The following is a 19799-nucleotide window of genomic DNA, read 5'->3' as shown; positions in this document are numbered from 1 at the left end:
TTATTTATTCAATGTTGCAAAACGCATTCAAGCTAGAAGCTTTGTGTAAGGTTAAATCTGGTCGGAATACCAAGTAGAGGAAATTTATGGGCGACTGTATGCTCTGACTATAAATTAATAGGACTTTATTATCACATGGCTTATGAAAAATAACTACATTCTAAGTAGGACGGCATACACAAATACCTAACATATAGAGCACACATGTGTGCTCGGAGTACCAGTCAGGCTATTTCCTATTAAGCCACAGCAAAAGCAATACGTACATCTATCACAAAGAAATAAATGTTAAGTCTCATTAGAGAAACTTAAAATTTGGCATCTTAGAGGAGTGGCAAATGTGACGTGATTATAAAATCTCCCACCATCCAGGTTCACATAATAAAATGTTGTTAAGGTTGATACAAACACACTCATACACACACACTCTTATATCTATATCTATATCTATATCTATACCTACACCTACATACCTGCACCAAAAAGAAAAGACATTACTTTTTTCCCCCCAATTCTTCCTACCAATGGCAGCATGCCAAATCAGTTTTTCCTTAACCCAGTATTTTTGGCAGCTCTGTCATAATATGCCAGTTAAATGGAAAAAGTATTTCACAAATTAAGTAGTTGGAAAAACATGATTCTGAATTAAAAGTATAGATAAGTCTCCCTCTGTATATTTTGGATACAAAGCATAAACAGTCAAGACTACCTTCACACCCAAAGCCTACTTCTTACTTCTCCTTCTCTTCACCACTTGTAGGAATCAAGCATTTTTAAAATATTAAATCGTGATCTGATTTTAGCACCCTTCCATGATCTTATCCAAGGGAACACTTGTACGTATTTATCCAAAGACCACAGAGCCATGTTGCATTTTTAAATCTACAAAATAAATCAACTCTTACTACTATGTACGTGAGCCCTCTCATTATAACCCAAAAAGTTCTCAAAATAAGAGACACCTGTTTACAACTCTGATCTCAAGTACATAGCTTTTATCTCTTAGGTCAAATCTGGCACCTAACATTGGTACTCAATTTCCCCATAACAACGTGATTATGTCATCTCTCAAATTTAATTACATTTTTTCCTCTGGATTTTTTTTTTTTAACCCAGGCCAAATGCATTCACATACAACAAAATTCTCAGTGTGAGTGATAAAAATGCATTAAAAGTAACCTTTAATCCATGCTATTAACTGATTTTATTCTATTTTGGCACGTTTGAAGTAACTCATCTAAGGATTAGTTAGGCTTTTCTACACTTCTTTTTATCAGGACTCTACCATTCTTGATTTAGTTTTGAGAGAAAAGGGTTTGCAAAAACTATAATAATCTCACAGCTGGAGATGGCTGGAAAGTCCGTTAGTGCTCATTGTGCCCTTAATTTGCAGGAAGCCTTTGTGCTCTTCTGCTCCTCGTTTTACATGCTGAGCAGTTTTCACTGATAAAGTACTTATAGACCAGTTATTTTAGATTAATGAAAAGCCCAGTAAAATTTTATGTAAAATGGTTGTGAACCTTTCTCTTTAAAATACTGAAATGTATCTCCAGTCTTGATTACATGAAAATCTTAACCCTGATCATTTGCCTCAATAGTTTTCACGTGAGTAAGGCAAAAAGCAGTCTTAAAATTTTTAAGAAGTATTATTTTCAAACAGAGAAGGAATCCAAAATTTCAGGCTATGAATTCAGATTGAATGGCTGAAGCCTCAGGGCAAACACACTGGTTTAATCACATAGCAGTAGGTTTCAAAATTTTGCCCTCTTCAGCCTTAACGATAAAGTATTTCCCTGCCCTTTAAACCTATAGCAATAATGCAAACACATTATACAAGAGGAACCCATCATCGCTGGGATTTTTAACATTATGACATCAATTTCGGGAGTCGATTGCATTGTTCTAATTTTACACTTACCCAAAATGAGATTTTAAAGTCTATGTATGATTTAGTATTTCCTATGAACATCAAGTCCCCCAAAGGACATTTAAATATTCAATTATAATGGATTTTAAGTCAAACTCAATTTTCACAATCTTTCAGAATTCCCTAAAGGTCTTCAGATACATATGCAAAACCTAACTCTGAAAAGTCTAAGCTGAAGTTTTAAAGTCTGTTTGAATATAAGCAAAAATGTTGAGATTTGTCATATTTCAAGACATGAAACCGTATTGCAGTAGAGTGCTAAAGTTACTCATTTTCTGCGACACTACCTTCCCATAAATCAGAAGTTCAAATCGTAATCATACAGATTCATATCTAACACAGTAAGTATATCACTCACATCGAATACAGTGAGTAGATCTGCAAAGCAGAAATGATGGTGTCTGAAACTAACAGGGTTAAACAATTTCTTTTGTGAGGCCACTGGCAAAATCTGCAACAGCTGTCTAACTTTGCCTTTAACGATCATAGCAAAAGCTTAAGGAAGTGATCCAATACAGCGCTGGTCTTTAGTAACCAGATCGTTTCTATTTCATTTTCAGCCAGGGGAATGGATAATGAAAACAAAATTATTCTTCAGTCAGTTAGCTTACTTGACAAGCTAATTTTTACCAACCTTTAACTTTTATTCACATGTATAAGCCATAAGTGCTGTTTCTTTTTTGTGTGTGTGGACAACCTTAATAACTTTTAAATACTGGCTACACAAGATAAACTTCAGATGGCTATCACTTCTTCAACCCCACTTGTAAAAACTACTGAAAAACTTTTTTAGCTATTCAAGGACTAGTACTGAGCTAAAAAAAAAAAAAAGGCAAACATTTCATCATTGCTATAAACTGCGGAGCCACAGAGCTCACGGTCTATAAGCGGAGAAAACTGCAGAATTCATACCATTTTTATATGCCCTAAAACAAGTGTGTATTAAATTTTATAAAGGAAACAAATACAATTCCCCAAGGAATACAATTTTCCACCTAAAACTACTTACATTGTTTAAAACAAAAAGCATTCTCATCATATGTCATCATCCAACTATTTATCAATATATCTGAGATGCCATCTCCTCGATTCTCTACTTAGCCTATGAAACAGGTATTTCAGACTCCTAGCTAATTAAGACTCAGAAATTTATTTTAAACAAAAATTCAACATTCTCCATAAGTTAATTTTTTGAAGAATGTGAATAAGGGACAGAAAGTAATCAAATCAATGACCCAACAAAGTTATGTTATCATTCTGGTTAATAACCACAGGGTCACATTAGAAACTCCAAGATGATTTTAAACTAAGTTATGTAGGAGCAGGCACGGCTACAACATTCCCCATTTCAATACTTACAATGTATAACATATTGTTTTATGCAAATTTGCAAATTTGTTTTCTTTCTAGAGAGCAATCTTAATCCAGTATTTAATTTATAATTCCACTTCTGTGTACTTCGACAAAGGTTTGATCCAAAGCAATTTTAAATTTCAGGCTAGTATACATTTATGCTACATGCCACTGCTAAAAGATAATGATTATAAAAATATCTGATACACTTCCCAATTATAACAGATCCTATCATTTTACACTATCTCAATTATGAGAAATATGTCTTCAATTTCTTAAGATTTGAAAACAGCTATGTGGTGTTGGTTTCCTAAAGGAGAATTAAACTAACAAAAAACACCTATGAACTAAAATATACACACCAAAGAGTATTCTTGAATTGACATATGTATGAATGTCTTACTTGTTTCAAACAGTAAACCTCAAATACTGGGTTAATATGCATCCCATTTAGGGATTTAAGTCATAAATTCTTCAAATAAAATTAAATAAATTGGTTTCCAAGTAATTAATGATGAGACTTCAATAATGTAAAACTATCTCTGTATACTCTCTCTGGCTTGGGAATTTAACTGATTACGTTCAATATAATAATACATTTAGTGGGTCTTGGAGCCCACTGCCTGTAAAAATCTCCCATGGAGATTCAAGACCACCCATTGAAAATAGTACAACATTATTGCCTCGAGCAAGAAGCTGGTACATAGGACTGGTTATTCAAGTCCTTTAAATACTATTTTATTGAGGGATTGTGGGAGGTAAGGGAGGGAGAGAAGGGGGATTCATGAGTGGATGGGGGAGGAAAACTCAGACATAGAAAAAAACAGTCATTTCTAAAGCAGAGGTTCCTGAAGCCCTCCCCTCCCCCCTTTTTAAACAGCTACATAAACAAAGTAATAAGTGCTCGATTTCAGAGAGAATTACATTATACTCCATTTGAACAGGCTACAAAGTACTTCTATTTGAAAAGCTGCTTCTCCTCTGTTATAAACAGTTTTACTCAGCACTGATTTCAGACAAGAGAAGATGGCTAGGGAGATGGGAGGTGGAGTTAGGAAAAATTCACTCAGTGTCTTTCAATGCCTTAAACAGTTGATCCAATAAAGATCCTTTAGAGAAAACTTTAAGTCTCTTTTTTTCCCCCAAGTAAGCAAATCATACAGGAGAGCTTTTCTTTTCTAGGGTACTGCACCCTGTCTCTTTAAATTCCAGGCCTGCCCCATTTCCCACGCATTCAATGAAAGCAACACGTTTGCTGGCCTCCAGCCCACAATGTCAAGTAGTTTTCTTGCTATTGAATTTCAAGATTATTCTTTTGGATCATTTGCCCTTTAGTTTTAAGCACACCAAAGCAAAAATAATGTCCTTCTACAATAACATAAAGAAAACTCTGCAGTCTTTACAAGTAGAGAACACCTTGTCCTTTTGCTCCCCTTTCACTGCAAAATATGCTCCCACTCTATATGCTCCCAATAAGAGCCAGGCACACATTATCTTGGTCTACCATCGCTTTGTCTGTCCTATAATAAAATTCTATGAGTATATTTATTTCATTTAGTGCCAAATCGGGAATCTCTAACAATCTGCAATTTTCAAACCAAGTCTTCACAATGTTCAAACTCTCAAGTTTTGGCTTGGTCCCCTGAATATTCATTTAAAATAGGTTTTAAAACAATTCCTTTATTTTTTGTATTTTCAGTTAAGACATCTCCATAGATTAATAAGAACAGTAGCAAGTAAATACAGTGAGCTGTAATCAAGGTGCCAAAGAGTGTATCTTCCTCATTCTCAACCACACCTTAATCCTGAAGAAAGGAATCCAGGCCACTATGAATCCCATTCAGAATTCTCTCAAAAGGAAGAGAAATAGTAAAATAAAAATTTTATCAGCAGAACCAAATTAAAACCCGTGAAAATGTAATGTCATTCCAAATGTTAGCAAATAGAACTTAAAGTGGCAATTTTATTCAAGCAGCTAACAAAGAAATGCTCAGATGACAAACACCAATTTCTATATTTTACATTCTAAACTGGAGTTAATCTGGCTAACTATAATTTATGAATCTTGTAAAAGCATCTAACACTAAAGGGAAAAGGAATTTGTTTTTATTTGACACATAGCTTTGCTATGCATTTGAGCCCAGTATACTTGTAGTTTTCTTTTAATATTAAAGATGATTTCCCATTAATCATAATAACATGGAATTAATCAGGTAAGTTTTAGATTGCATAGAGACCTTCCAAGACAACTAAATTTAACTCCCTTATTTTGCAGAAATCATTTCTTTTAGTTGTATTTAAGAAACATTCATATCAATTTGCATTGTATATAAAACACAGTTACATTTTAATTTTAATTTTTTAAAATTTCTGGTTATTTTTGTAGCCTGTTTATGAAATATTACTGAAGCCACTTTAATAGTAAAATACTGTTTGTTTATGCAATCATGCATCAATTCTCCACCCAAAAAGGACTTCTTTCCCTGCTCCAAATATTATTCTTGCCTTGGTTTTAGTAGTTGTTTTTGTACTTTTTACTTCTAATAATTTAATGTTTAACTTCCAGATTACATACAAAAAGACACAAACTAGAAGTGGGTCTTTATTTCCAACTACAGACCCCTTTTATTTTTAGCAGTATCACCATATATCAAAACATAAAGAGAGTCCTTTCATTTGTAGACAGTTTTTAAAGTCAGACATAGGCCCTGGAAATTTTTCTACCGCTACCCATCAAAATAAACACATTAATCAACAAAGTTACACTTATCAAAACTCCACAGGTAAAAAAGATCAAAACTTCTGTAAGTACTCCAAAAATGTATACTGTACTGAAATATTTAACAGTGGTCTTTCTGTTACAAAGAATAATTTATATAAATCAGGTTAATCTGATTAATTTTATACCTTCAACACAGTATTAATTGTTAAGAAAGGTAAGAACATGATCTACATGTCTCTCTTTAAAGGTTACAATCAACAAAGTATTTATGTATATATTCATAGTAATATTAAAAGAAAACACTCAGAATGGCAAGGTGGTTAAATTTCAAATAACAAAATATGAAAACATTCCTTGGGGAAGACATTCCTGTTTGTGTTCCAAATGAGATTACTTAAAAAAAAAAAAACTAAAACATTTATTGTAAACATATTCACATGTACATTTAAGTATCTACTTTTACTTTCACTAACTAATATGCATCATTCAAGAAAGCTTGAAAAATCTCACAAATTTTACCAATGACAAGAATTTCCTGATATCCCACCTTCCAGAGATAACTTCTGTTAACATGTTGCTAAGTATTTTCTTCCCATGTTTTCACTGATGTATTTTTATCTGCCATACAATTCGCTAAATGTGGGTAAAGATAAACAATTCTGGCCATCCTGATATAAAGAAAATGGACTGAATCATACTGAAATGAGTGATCATGAGAAACTGAAAAAAGACATTCCACAGAAAGACACCAAGTAGCACTAACTACAAGCTGCTGTGTAGCCTTACAACATAAGACAATTCTCATTTATTTGCCACTCTCTTTAAAATGTCTGCACTTGTGTATTTTTGTATGAATTAAATCTTTGGCTCTCGTCAGTCATTGGACAATTCCCTTCAAAGTAGGAATGGTAAAGCTAGAATTATTTTTTCTTTAACTTAAAAGTTATGCAGCATGTTGCAAGTCAAGAGCGAAAGGGAACTTGCTTTTCAAGACAACTGCAATGAAGCATCTAAATTATTAAACAGAAAACCCTGCAAGTATGTTGAGTGATCAAAGATCTGACACACTTTCTTGGATGTAAGTCCAAGTGCCCAGTTATTATTCTATTGACAACAGAAATGCAAATAGTTATCTGAAACATGATACTTCAGAAAAGCAAAGTGACAAAATGTCAAGGTCTGGCCTATGTTATATGAAATTTTTTAAAATATCAGCCAACTTTCACTACAAAAAAAAAAAAAAACCCAGTGATCTAATGACTTAGTCAAGAACCATATTTGAGGGTGAAGTTTCAGACAGTCTCCTGAGTTCCTAGACTGCTCCAGCCTACAAGTAGCAGTTGATGGTTGGTGTAAATGGCACCAGAATAATCAGAAGGTAACTTTTCATAACTACAAGTTAACCACGTATTTGGTGAATTACCTATGTTATTTTCTGCTTCCCTATTATTCAGCAAGTCTTTTATCCATTCCACTGTTCATACACTCATTTAAAAAAGGTAAAATTCCAATACACTCAAGTTCATATCAATATTTTGTTTTTTCAAAAAAATCATTCTCCAAACTACTACACTGAAGAAAAGTTTGAAATTAAATACATCAGCACATGTCTACTGTCTAGCAAGATAACCAACATACATACAGTTGATATATAATAAATGGTAGTTATTTCATCTTTACAAAAATGCTAGATCAATGACAAACTCAGAATTTAGCCTTTTTTAAAAACTAAGGAAAAATAATATTTCGAGGCTGGAAAAGTGCACAGAGCTTACTCAGTCCAAACACATCCCTTTTACCTCCCAGGCCAGGGCCTTCCCTCCTGCATTACTAAATACTGCTCCCACCAGTTACTGGAATACATCTGACTCCTATTTTTAAAGCTAAAAGGCTAGTTGTATTTCATGGATTAAGTAGTGAAAAAAAAAAAAGAAAAAAAAAAAGATAGACCTGGCCAAGTCTCTCAAATTTGTGTCTAGCTTTAAAAAAAGGCATTTGAAGAAGGTGAAGAAAGAAAAAGGGAGAAAACATAGAAAAGGAGAAAAATTCACTTTTTCGCCCATAACATAAGCTAAAACACATTCCAGAAAATGTGATTCTCAGCAGACGCAATGTTTCCTGCTAAATTCAAGTGGTGATTCTGTTTACACAAAGTCAATTATTAGAGGTACAGAAGAAGTAAGTTTCAGAAGGCTGAGTAATCATGTACCACTTAGAGAAGTGGATGTTAAAGTCAGGATTCTAAAACTCTTTTTCTGACTTGCGATTATCTGCTTTGAAGTTATATTGTGCCCCTCCTCAAAAGTCCAATGTCTAGACTACACTGGTCGAAGGTATGAGTACTACCTACGGGATAACATAGGTCCCATCTCATCGGATGTGTAAGTCTAATGCAACCCAGGAGGGATGGCAGGTACATACACACGGGAGAGGTGAGCGCTGGGCTGGCTGAAACACGTAACGCATGCTCAGTGCTCCACGCGATGAGGAAAGCAGCCTCCTGCTGCTCTGTACTATTTCTGGGCACAGGTAGGAAAAGTCATACAACAAGCAGCTCCGGTAAGACGATCTGCAGGTCTGTCGGCATTTGGCATAACCTGTCCCACTAAAAGCAGTTAAATCCCAACAGCCTGAAATCTCTCTTTTTCAGTAACAGTCGCTTCAAAACAGCTGCTTATATTACAGGAACAAGGAAAGAAATCAATGGAGAAAAATATTTTGTAAAATAGAAGAATATTTCTTCAATACAAAGAAAGCTTTCACTATTCAGCAACTCGTATTAATGGAGTGTTTTGGGCAAAAGGTACGGATGGCATGAGGTCTACAATGAACCTTGTTTTTAAACATTCAAAATCCTGTAAGTGTTTATCAAAATAAATAGACATCTGGCATAACCTGACACAAACCTTCCCCAACACCATCCTGAGAGGGAAAGGGAAAAAAACCTAGCTACAAAGAGCAAAGGCATAAAGCAGATTAAATTTATATCTAGAAACATTAAGAGGAAAGTAAATCTCCCTCTCTCTAGGCTGCTGCTACTGTTATTAATATTTTAGGAAATTGTTAATGTATATTTTGCTTTTAAAAATCAATACATATACACAGCGTCTGGCCTAGTATTGATGGGAAAATAACTAACTAATGATTTCTGCTGGAAAGGAACAAAGAAAAAAATCTACGATTGGCCAAATTAAATATATTAAAATGTATTTGGCTCTGAGAATATCAATCTTCTAAGATGGCTAATAACTCTAATTAAATTCAACAGATCATCTTTATAATCACTTCTGAATATTATTTTCAATAAATGGACCTCAGAATTAAGTTCAAGATAAGCTCTAATTTTCTTTAATAAAAAAATGATGGCGCACTGATTTCACCCAAAAAGTTAATTGTTAACTACCACATACCAACTAAATCACACCCGAATGCTAGCCTTATCTTTTTAGAAATTCAATGATAAACGCCTTCTTCAGGCTTCAATAACTATAAACTTAACACACTTAAGGATTAGGTCATGCAACATTATTTCTTAAAACAATGTTCTGCATCCTTCAAGGAACTGCAGTCCTACCATGGAGGGGACAGGGGTGCAAAATATCAGGGAATACCTACCATTCCATCACAATTTTTCCTAATGATTTAATCTCAAAGGCAAACCTTAAATTAATGCATAAAAGGAATTTGATTTTGCCTGAAAGTAGCTAGAGAACTTTTTCCTTTTAAACAGCATCTACCACGGTTACCATCACTTAATTAAGTGCTAGATCATGCCTACAAAAGTTGTTATGGCTGAACATTTGTCTGCCAATATAAGTGAACAATCACTCAATGTTTTAAAAGTAAACATTTATCACCATTTATTACTAGTTATCTTTGCACCAGCACACTTGTGACTCATTGTGTCTATGTGCAAGATCACTCCACATTTCTAGGCTTCTGATTAAAAGTAAAATGATAGGGTAAACAAAGATGAAGAATCTCAAGTGTCCTTTCCAGCTCTAAAAGATACAAGCACATTGAAGGCAGGGACCTCCTCTTTCTCTTATTTACATCTCCTCCAGTCCTATCACTGTATCCTGCATATATAAAGTCCGCTGCTTAAGCACATTACCATGCCCACAAATTATATTCTTTAACAAAACCCCAAAACCAGACAGGAAAACAAAATAAAACAGATCAATTTGACAAAATTAAAAACTTGTGTGTGACAAAAAGACACCATACATTAGGCTACAAGAAACAGAAACAAAAATGGAACAAAATATCTTCCACACAAATAACAAAGGATTACCATCCTACAGATAAGAAAAAGACAAACATCCCAATCTTCTTTTTTAAGACAAAGGATATAAAAAGAAGGCAATAAAGAGGAAATCTAAATGGTCAGTAAACGCATAGAAAATGCTTAACCCTATTAGGCAGCAGAGAAATGCCAATGAAAACAGATACCATATTTCAACTAATATGAAAAATAACAAATTTTTAATTATCCAACATTGGCAAAGACGTAGAAAAAGCAGTACTTATTTTCCTCATAGAACAGGAAAGTAAGCACAGAATATATTTTTACAACTAAATACTAAGCAAAAGAATTAAAGGGAATGACTTGGCTCTCTAGATGAAATGGGGAAAGGTTCAAAAACATATTGAGCGGGACGAAAAAGCAAAACACAAAATGATTCACTTGTGGAAATGTTCTGAAATTAAGTAGTGGTCATTGTTGCACAATCTTGTGACTATATTAAAAAACACTGAATTTTACATTTTAAAGGGGTGAATTCTATGGTGTCAGAATTATATCTCAAATGAAAGAAATGTGCAAATGTACACAAATAGATGGAGGAATGGCTGAAGACTTGTAAGAAAAGGTTGGAAAGCATTTAAAAACTTAAGCTACAGCTGTAATACTTAATCCGCTAAAAATAAATAAATAGGAATCAAATATGATAAAATGTAAACATTTGTTCATTCCTGGTAGTGGCAATTTGAATGTCTGTTATTCTTTCCTTTTTATTTTCCTGTACCTTTTTTTTTTTTTTTGAGAAATGCAAAAAGGGCACAAAACAAGTATATCACAGACAACAAATGGTAAATATATACACACATAAAAGGATATGTGGCCTTACTAATCAAATAAATGCAAATGAAAATGAGGTATCATTTCATGCAGCAGATTGGCAAATATAAAAAAAATCTTTTAATCCCCAGTATTGGCAACCACGTGGGGAAATAGGCAGTCTCCCAACCCCTAGGGAAGTATAAACTGGCACAATCTTTTTGGAGGGAAGTTTGGTGATGAATATCAAAATTTTCTTTCCATATAAAGAAATTATTGGAAAAACTATAAAAATGAATGTCAAGGATGTTAACGATAGCATTATTCGTAACAAGTTAAAACTGAGAATAATAAAAATGTCCAGATAATCTACATCCAATATAATATAAAATTCAGCTTCAAAAGATATCTCACCTTATACCATGAGGGTAGAAATGTTTATCTGTTTTATCCTTAACTCTTAGAAGTATTCTAGGCACATAATAGGAGTTCCAAAAACCACCTGTTGAATGAATTAATGTTAATTTGTAGTTAATTTCTATTTATGTGTGTGTATATAAATATAAAAAGATGCCTACCAAACTATTAATTATGGTTACCTATGAAGAATGTTCAGGTAACTCCTTTCTTAATATTTCTGTGGTTTGATTTTTCTATAAAAAACATAGGTATAAATTAGAAAATACAATTTTTATTTGTATGTAAAAAATTAATATATAGGTCCTTCATAAAAGCTGAACTGTACAATTGTGCCATGTAATTTCTTCTATGGTCTATAACAAGCTAACAAAAACTTGTGAATTACCTGTAATACCATCAATGAGGAAGTATTTATCCAAAAGCTCTTTTCAAACAAATTATAGTCTCAAAAATGAACACAGCACTGCAAACAATAAGGAACACCACAATATACAAGACAATAGAAGATTAAAACATTAAAATATATGTTATGAGGAAGAGGATGAAGTAGAGAGACTCTGGCCACACACGTGCAAAATAGAATGTTTTAAAAGAGTATTAATTTGTATTACTGAGACAAGAGAATTTCTCCTTCTACAAGTCAGCTGCTTCTTTAAGGAATGAAAACATAAAATCAGAAAGAAAGTATAAAAGCCAAGGGAAAAAACTAGAGAATTCTATATTATTTCCATTAGGACAGTGTAAAGCATTGCTTGAGAATAAAAAATACCCTAAAATCTGGTCAATAAAGATTAAAGTCCAGTAAGTTCAGTAATACAGAGAGTCCTTGCTTAACTACATAATTGCTATAATTGTGTTTAACATTTCCTCCCATTCCCAAGTATCTTAACTTTCCAAGTTCTCTTTTGAAGATTTAAGTCACTAAGAGATATAAAACAAAAAAAGTTCCACATCTTAGAATTGTAAAAGCTGTGTTAAGTAGTAGGGATCATCTGTAATAGATGACCAGGAAAAGAGCTAAATGGCTAAGGTTGGCCCATGGAAGACCATTAGAAGGGAACTTCAAAGCACCAAGAGAAGCAACAAAAAATCTTTAAAGAAAAATTATCAAACCAACTGATCCCCCTGCCCTGTCTACCTCCTAGAGATACTTCTGCAGAGGGTCACTTACTATATTAGATGTAGAAGGCTTCTGCATGACACAGATGATACACAATAAAATGGACATAAAATGGTTTATACCAGGTAAAACCCAAGTCTGAATTTTTCTTCTTGGAAAATAATTGTTGATTAAGTGTTGCCCTGAAACTTAACCATGCAAGTACCTTGGAAGATTTATCTTTTCTCTTCCCATTAAATGAGGTATTTTTATTAGCAACAATAATAATGTTTACAGAGAAAACCAGCTTCCACATATTATTAGGGCAGTTTATCTGTGCCAGGTTGTATGCTGAATATTTTATGTCAGAGGTTCTTCAAGTGTTAAGTCTGGGGACCCCAGGATCCTCAAAACCTTTTCCAGGGACTGGCAAAATTAAAACTATTTTCATGACAACTCTAAGACATTATCTGCCATTTTCACTCTCATTCTCTCATGAGTGTATAGCAGAGTTTTCCATAGGCTACATGGGTGATAACCCAACAGACTGAATACAGAAGCACCGAAGTAGACCCAGCTGTCTTCTATTAAACAAAATGTTAAAGAGATTCACATGCACACAAACAAAATTAAGTGATGCCATTCTTCTCACTTTTCTTTTTGTTTTGGAAAATAATTTTCCATTAAAATAGTATTTATGTGTTAACCTAATGGGTTGATTATTGCTATCTTTAAACAAATTTATAAGTAATTTGTTTAAAATATCTCTGGCTTAATTTCAAATACAGTCAACATTCATAGATATAACTTACACAGAAATTCCCAACCTAACTCCTCCTCACAAATGAACAATAACATCTACCCAAGATAGTTCAAGATCCCTTTTAGAGAGCTACATGCTAATCTCTGTCTGAAAGGCAATATTCTATATTGGGTCTTTACTTGCTGTCTTTTCGTCTTAAAAACTAATTAGTGCTCATTGGACTGCCTTAAATATACAGAATTAACCTTTATTTTTTAAAACATCAAACATTACAAAAATAACCTCTCATCATTATCAATACCATAAGCATCCACTTAAGAAAATTATTAGTAAATGTTCGGTGCCCATTCATCCAGAATTTATTTATTTATACACATACACACATATACTTTTTATCTGTATAAACACATTTTTAAATGGGATCACACTGATTTAGTTATTTGTCTTATTTCACATAGTATCTCTTGAACATCTTCCTGCCGCTACAAATAGATTCACCCTCTTTTTTAATAGATAACCATCACCTATCTGTACCCAACTGAGGTCCTCTCTATGGCCCTCATGGCCTTCTTCACAAAAAATATGCCGTATCTTTGTCAAGTCGTGAAACCCTATCTGTCGGAAAATTCCTAGAAGTAAAATTGCTGGGTCAACGTGTATAAATATTTAAAACCTTAACAGATTTTGCCAAATGCCCTCCAAAATGTCCGTGTCCAATTTACATTTTCACTAACAGCATATGAGATTTCCTTCAGCAATTCAACTTTTTAAGTGCCTTGGTAAATTATACTTTATGTTGCTTCAAAATGTCAAGTTGTAAAACTGTTCTCACTGGTCATCTTAATTCCATTCAGAACTCTACAAAAATCGTGTAACACTCACTGAGTCTATCAGTATAGTCACCCATCTTTGTTTCTTCTATAAACCTTTTACAAACCTTAGGAGAGAAAATACACCAGGTGCACACAAGATCTTCAACTAGTGAGCCCTCAAATTTTAGATACCCTGATAAAAAGTTATCCAAATTATTTCAGAAAACTCTCTAACACAAATCAAAACTACATAGTAAAGCTGGGCTCAAATACCTAAAGGAAAGCTATAAGCGTAGATTTATTATGCTTTATCTGCCCACTCAAAGGACTAAGGCTACAAATAAAAAGCTATCAAATCACACCAGTGGCCAAATTAGCTTACACAAAATAATAAGCAACAGATTTCATATCATAAATGTCAATGGAACAGACAGAAATAGTAGGATGGCAGTAATTGGAAAGAAAGTTCACTCAAATTCACATCACACTAAAAATGAAAAAATATTTTAAATGAAATGTTTTGAATGTGACTATTCATTTCAGTCATATCACACTATAAAAAATCTTTGATACTAATAAATAAGTTACAGTCTCTTTTTTTGCAAGTAGATAGTTTTAAAATGCACTATACTCTAACTTGCCTAGTCTCTTATGGCTAATGGACATTCCGGGCTTCACTCTTACAACAAAATCTCCTTTCTAGGACTTTGCTTGTAGTTTTAAATTGAAAGTCTCCAACACGTCCTTGGGACAGAGTAAAACCTCATTAATTCAAGTCCAATTAGCTCAATTCTGAAACAATATATATAATTCTCACTGGGCAACAAGTTGAATATACTATAATTTCTTACTCTACAAATTATCCTAATATTACTGTTGAATAAAGGAAATCAACTTGAAAATCAATTTACCTTTCCAAACCAAAGATTTATCAAACTAAGAACTCATTCATCTTTGTAGCTAAGCAGTGTATCCTCATTTCTAATTCCCCTTCTGTTTATCAGCTACTGTATATAGTGAAACAGATTTAAATTGTCATTATATAATAGCCATTTACAGTTTAGAGTATGTGCCTTTCTTTTAAATATCTTATAACTTAGATCTTTCACAAAGCCATTTTTGCAGTTTTTCCCATTTCCAATCCTGTTATTTATAAATCTGTAAGATCAAAAATACAACACCTTTAAAAGGTACAGAAGTAGACTTAGAAATGCCTGGCATTCATACTCTGTATTTATTCTTATCATTTTGAAAGACCTTCGAAGCCAAAAAATTAGTCTCAGGATTAAGTGGCATGTTTGGTGTTACTTGAATTTACAACTAACTATTCCCAATGAACACAGAGAACTTCTCTTGCAATCTGAATCATGTGTAATTACAGTATGACAAGGTCTCTCCTGGGCTATGCAAGCTGGCATTTTTCCCAGGACTTGTCACATCATGGGAAGCACACATACAAATAAAAATCCAAAAATAAACATTTTTAAACAATGGCTTATAGACTACATAAAGAAACACCACAGCTGAGGATAAAAATTGAAGAGCCCAACCAACAAGCAGATACCTCTCACTAGAGGCGTCTAAGAAGACATCAGTGTTACCAAGTCACTTACCACGCCTAGCAACAAAACTCCCAGGTGTGGGTTGTGCAGGTAGCACTCTCACATCCCCTCAGGCAGGACAGAAAATCATTAAGTATGGGAAATAAAGGGGAATGTCACAACACACCCACTGCTGCAGAGGAACAGTGGTGAAATACACAGAGAGACTGATCATCCTTAATTTCATAATGCCAATTTGTTGACAGTTAAGGCACCTAAACAAAGTTATCTTAAGAGTTACATCTTCTGCCAACCAGCTTAGTTTTCCTAATATAATAAATATTCCTTTTTTTAAAAGGGTATTTCACCTCTAAGTGAACAGCAGCCAAGTAGTCGTAATAGTGTGTACCAAGGTGGTTTCTTTTGTTTAAACTCCTTACAGTGGTTCTGCGGACACATTTGGAAAAGGGAGAGCAAGATTCCAAGAGTCACCAGACCCAGCCTCATCTACCAGTTTTGAGGAAAAAAGGAAGTGTACCTATGGCTCTGTTCTGATATAAAAAGCTAACAAAATCTAAATGTTAATTCCTATAGGCTATGCATATCTCATACCCTCTCTTAGAAGCTGGATTCATTTATTAACCATCCAGCAAAGCCCATCAAATGCAACTGTTCAAGTTTTCAAGAGCAGCTGTAAAATAAATCACTATAAGCAAAACATACAATCCTACGTACCAGTACATGAGCTCTGGAAACAAAAATAAGCATCAACACAAATCTCTGCCACCTCTAAGGCACACAGCATTTCTCCTTTCTTTATTCAAGCCCCTGAATGTTCAATAATTTCAACGTAGCTGTAAGCAGAATGGATTTATTATGATGTTACGCTAAGAAACTGCAGGAGTTCTAGATGCCAATAAAGATTACGGATCAAATGGAAGATAACTACCAACCATTGTGTCGACTTAGATAAATAAACCTGCTCACAAACAAAGCACCTTATTGTATTTGTACTGTTACCTCCACTAATCCAACTAAAACAACCAGACAGTAGCTTTTCAGAGGCTGAAGGGAATAGAAGTTGGGATTTCTCTAAACCTTCTTTAAATTTCCTATAAAATAATACTCCGTTCCTTCCCCCCCTCCCCGCCCCCAAAACTGCCCTGTCCTTTATGGAAGATGTTTGGGACCGCAGAGGCTGAGCAGGATTATGCAAACCAGACACCAAGGCTAAACACCATGGTGGGGAAGGACTGAAGTAGAAGGCAAGGCAACACTGTGGCTCTGAAACTTAGCTTCGACCTTTGCAGGAACCGTCTTCCCTGCAGATCGCATCGGGCAGACACTTCAGAACGCTGCTCAAAATCGAATGAGCCATCAAGTGCCATAGGGGGCTAGGGACCAGTAAGCGTCCCCCCTCAACTAAAGAGAAAATCCTGACAGTGGGGGGTAGAGGTGGCTAACCCACAAAAAGAAGTCTATGACAACCGGCTCCTAATGCCTCAAACACCGGCAGGAAGGCAGAGAAGACCCTAATGAGAGGTGACTTCTCAGGTCGGAACAATAACTACATCCATGCATCCTCTGCTAACAACAGAGGTAAATCTCAATTTCTCTAGGTTAAGGAGAGGGGCACAGGCTGTGTATTTCCTCCAGCCCCACTCCCCACGACTCCAAGCCCAACAACTAATTGCACCTTCCCCGCAGAACCCGCGGCTAACCCCAGAGGACCGGTGAGAGCTGCCTTGGGATGAATAAACACTCGACACCTGACGGTCCTTTCTCTGCGGTGACTTTCACGGAGCCGAAGTGGCGCGCGCGCGGGCGGGAGCGGGGACCTGGCCAGCGCGGCGCCGCGCACCCCGGTCCCGAGCTACGCCGGCGAGCGCGACGCGGGGGGGCGGGGAGAGGGGCAGGGGGACCGCCCCGGCCAAGCGATTGTTTCCTCCGCGAGCAAAGACATTTTTTATCAAGCTCCTTTTGTATTCGAGCCCTACCTCTTTTTGGCCTAGGGAAGCTTTCGTGCAAGTGGAAGACGACTTTCTCCACAAAGTGCTGTATGTTACTGTGCTCCGGGCCGCGCACGAACACCATCCAGTCGTGGGTGAAGCCCTCCACGGTGGGTTTTTTCCTCACCTGGGCGCGGTGCCCCAGCTCCAGCTTCACCTGCACGGCACACTGCGGGCAGGGGGGAGGAGAGACAGCCGTGAACAACAGGAAGGCGACCGTTCGACACTGAACATTACGCCTGACATTTTTTTCCTCCTTCTTGAAACGCACATAAAAGGAAACTGCGGTGCCCTCTGCATCCACGTTTCACGCGCGTGGGCGCGCACACCCCACACCCCCAAATACACCCCACCGGGCCGGCCCGGCCCCTGGCGCCCCCGGGACCGCATTCACATCGGCCAGGATTGTAACGGAATGTTACCCCCGATCGGGAAGGGGGTCCGGGGATCGAGGGGAAGAGGGGCGAGCGCGCTCCGCCACTACAAGCACTACAACAAATGCATCAGAAACAAATTAGAAGACAATTAGGAGGCGATGCCGGGGCGGTTTCCCGGCGTGGGAGGGGAGGTAGCTGGGACCCCCGAGGGGGGTTCTGGCCAGCCCCCACCCCGAAAGTACCGCGGCGACAGGCACACGCCGAGCAAGTCTTTGTGTACGTGTGTGTGTGCGTTCGTGTGGAGCGCTGTGCCAGGCGGAATGGAAACTACAAGCAGCCTCTGCCGATGGCACAAACTCCCGTGCTTTTACCACGGGGTTCGTGCACAGCAAAAATGAGACATCGTCACACACACACACACACGCCCGCCCGCAGGAAAACACGCCGAGGCACCCGTAACTTAAGGCACCCCGCACCCCCCAGCGAAAAGCCCCAAGCAATCGTCAAGGCCAGCCGAAAAGAGCCCCCGCAACACACTTCCAAGAGCCAAAGTGGCCCCAAAGTACCTTCCACCTCCCCCTAAAAATGAAATTCAAAAAGGCAGGGCGGCGAGCGGACAGTCGCCGAGCCCCAACTGCGCACAGCCCGGCGCGGGGGCAAAGTTGCGTGCCGCCCCGCCGCTGTCAGCCCGCACACTCCGGCTCACACTCGCGCGCCGCGGAGAACGCACCATCGTAGCGGCCGCCGAGGCTGCTCGCCGCGTCCCCGGACTGTGCCCGCGGCTCCCGGCGGCGGCGGCGGCGGCTGAAATATGGCTGAGTTATTATTCGCCTCCTTCCACCGTGTGTGAGTGTGTGTGTGTGAGTGCGCGCGTGTGAGCGAGAGTGCGCTTCTTGCGATTGCAAAGAGAGGCGAGGAGGGAGGGAGGCGCGGGGGGTGGAGGGGCGAGTGTGTGTTAGTGAGTGTGTATGTGTGTGTGTGCGCGCGCGGGGCGGGGGGGGGGTGTTGGGGAGGGAGGGGAGCGGAGGCTGAGGGAGAGGCAGCAGCTCCCTGCAAGCCGTACCAACCTTTCTCTAATTGGAACCGCGGAGCGCTGGCGCTGTCTGGGCTGCGGCGGCGGCGGCGGCGCAGGGCGAGGGAGGAAAGGCGGGGAAGGGGGGTCTTTTATTTATTTATTTTTTTTGCATGTACTTACCGAGCTAGCCATGCCTGGGGGCCCGGAGGTTTGCTGGGGTGTTGTGTGGTACCCCCCTCCCCCGCCCCCCTCAGCTGTAATTCATGAAGAGGCTGCTATGAATGAGAGCGCGCCCAGGAGCGGAGGGTAGATGGCGGACATTCTCTGCCTTTTTCCCCCCGCGTTCGCTTGCTCGCCCGCTTGCTCGCTCGCTCGCTCGCTTATTAAACTCAGCCCCAAAAGCAAAAGCAGCAGCAGCAGCAGCAGCTCCAGGGCCAGAGGATGAGATTCCGGAGCATGCGCCGTTGCGCCTGACACCGGGGCTCCGAGCCTCACGGGGCGGAGGGAGGGCGCGCGGGAGGGGCGGAGCGCGCGGGGAGGCCGAGCGAGTGAGCCAGGGGGAGCTCGAAAGAACCAATCACCAGCCGCCTCCCGAAACCCCGGCGGCCAGCACCGCCACACTGAACGCCTCGCTTAAAGTAACAGGTTCCTGCTGGGGGGTGGGGGGGAGGTGGGGAGAACGGCGGGGAGGGGGCGCCGGAA

General features: G+C 37.9%; 1 protein-coding gene across 4 annotated transcripts in view; it reads right to left on the bottom strand.

Annotated features, from left to right (window-relative positions):
- Positions 1–19553, bottom strand: part of MLLT3 (MLLT3 super elongation complex subunit) — a 236697-nt gene extending 217144 nt beyond the window's left edge. The window contains exons 1-2 of one of the 4 annotated variants that reach the window (XM_072959333.1): positions 19278–19553; positions 17694–17874 (exon numbers count right to left, since the gene is read on the bottom strand). In XM_072959333.1, the coding sequence (XP_072815434.1) occupies positions 17694–17874; positions 19278–19289 (193 nt within the window). In that variant the 5' untranslated portion in view covers positions 19290–19553. Of the gene's footprint in view, positions 1–17693; positions 17875–18812; positions 19038–19277 lie in introns of those variants that run through there. The other 3 variants (XM_072959331.1, XM_072959334.1, XM_072959332.1) reach the window with 3 other exon arrangements.
- Positions 19554–19799: the final 246 nt, after the last annotated feature.

The sequence above is a fragment of the Vicugna pacos genome, chromosome 4, assembly GCF_048564905.1.
Source record: "Vicugna pacos chromosome 4, VicPac4, whole genome shotgun sequence".
NCBI lineage: Eukaryota > Metazoa > Chordata > Mammalia > Artiodactyla > Camelidae > Vicugna > Vicugna pacos.
Note: the sequence above shows the minus strand (reverse complement) of the source record. Positions and strands in the feature narration are given on the sequence as shown.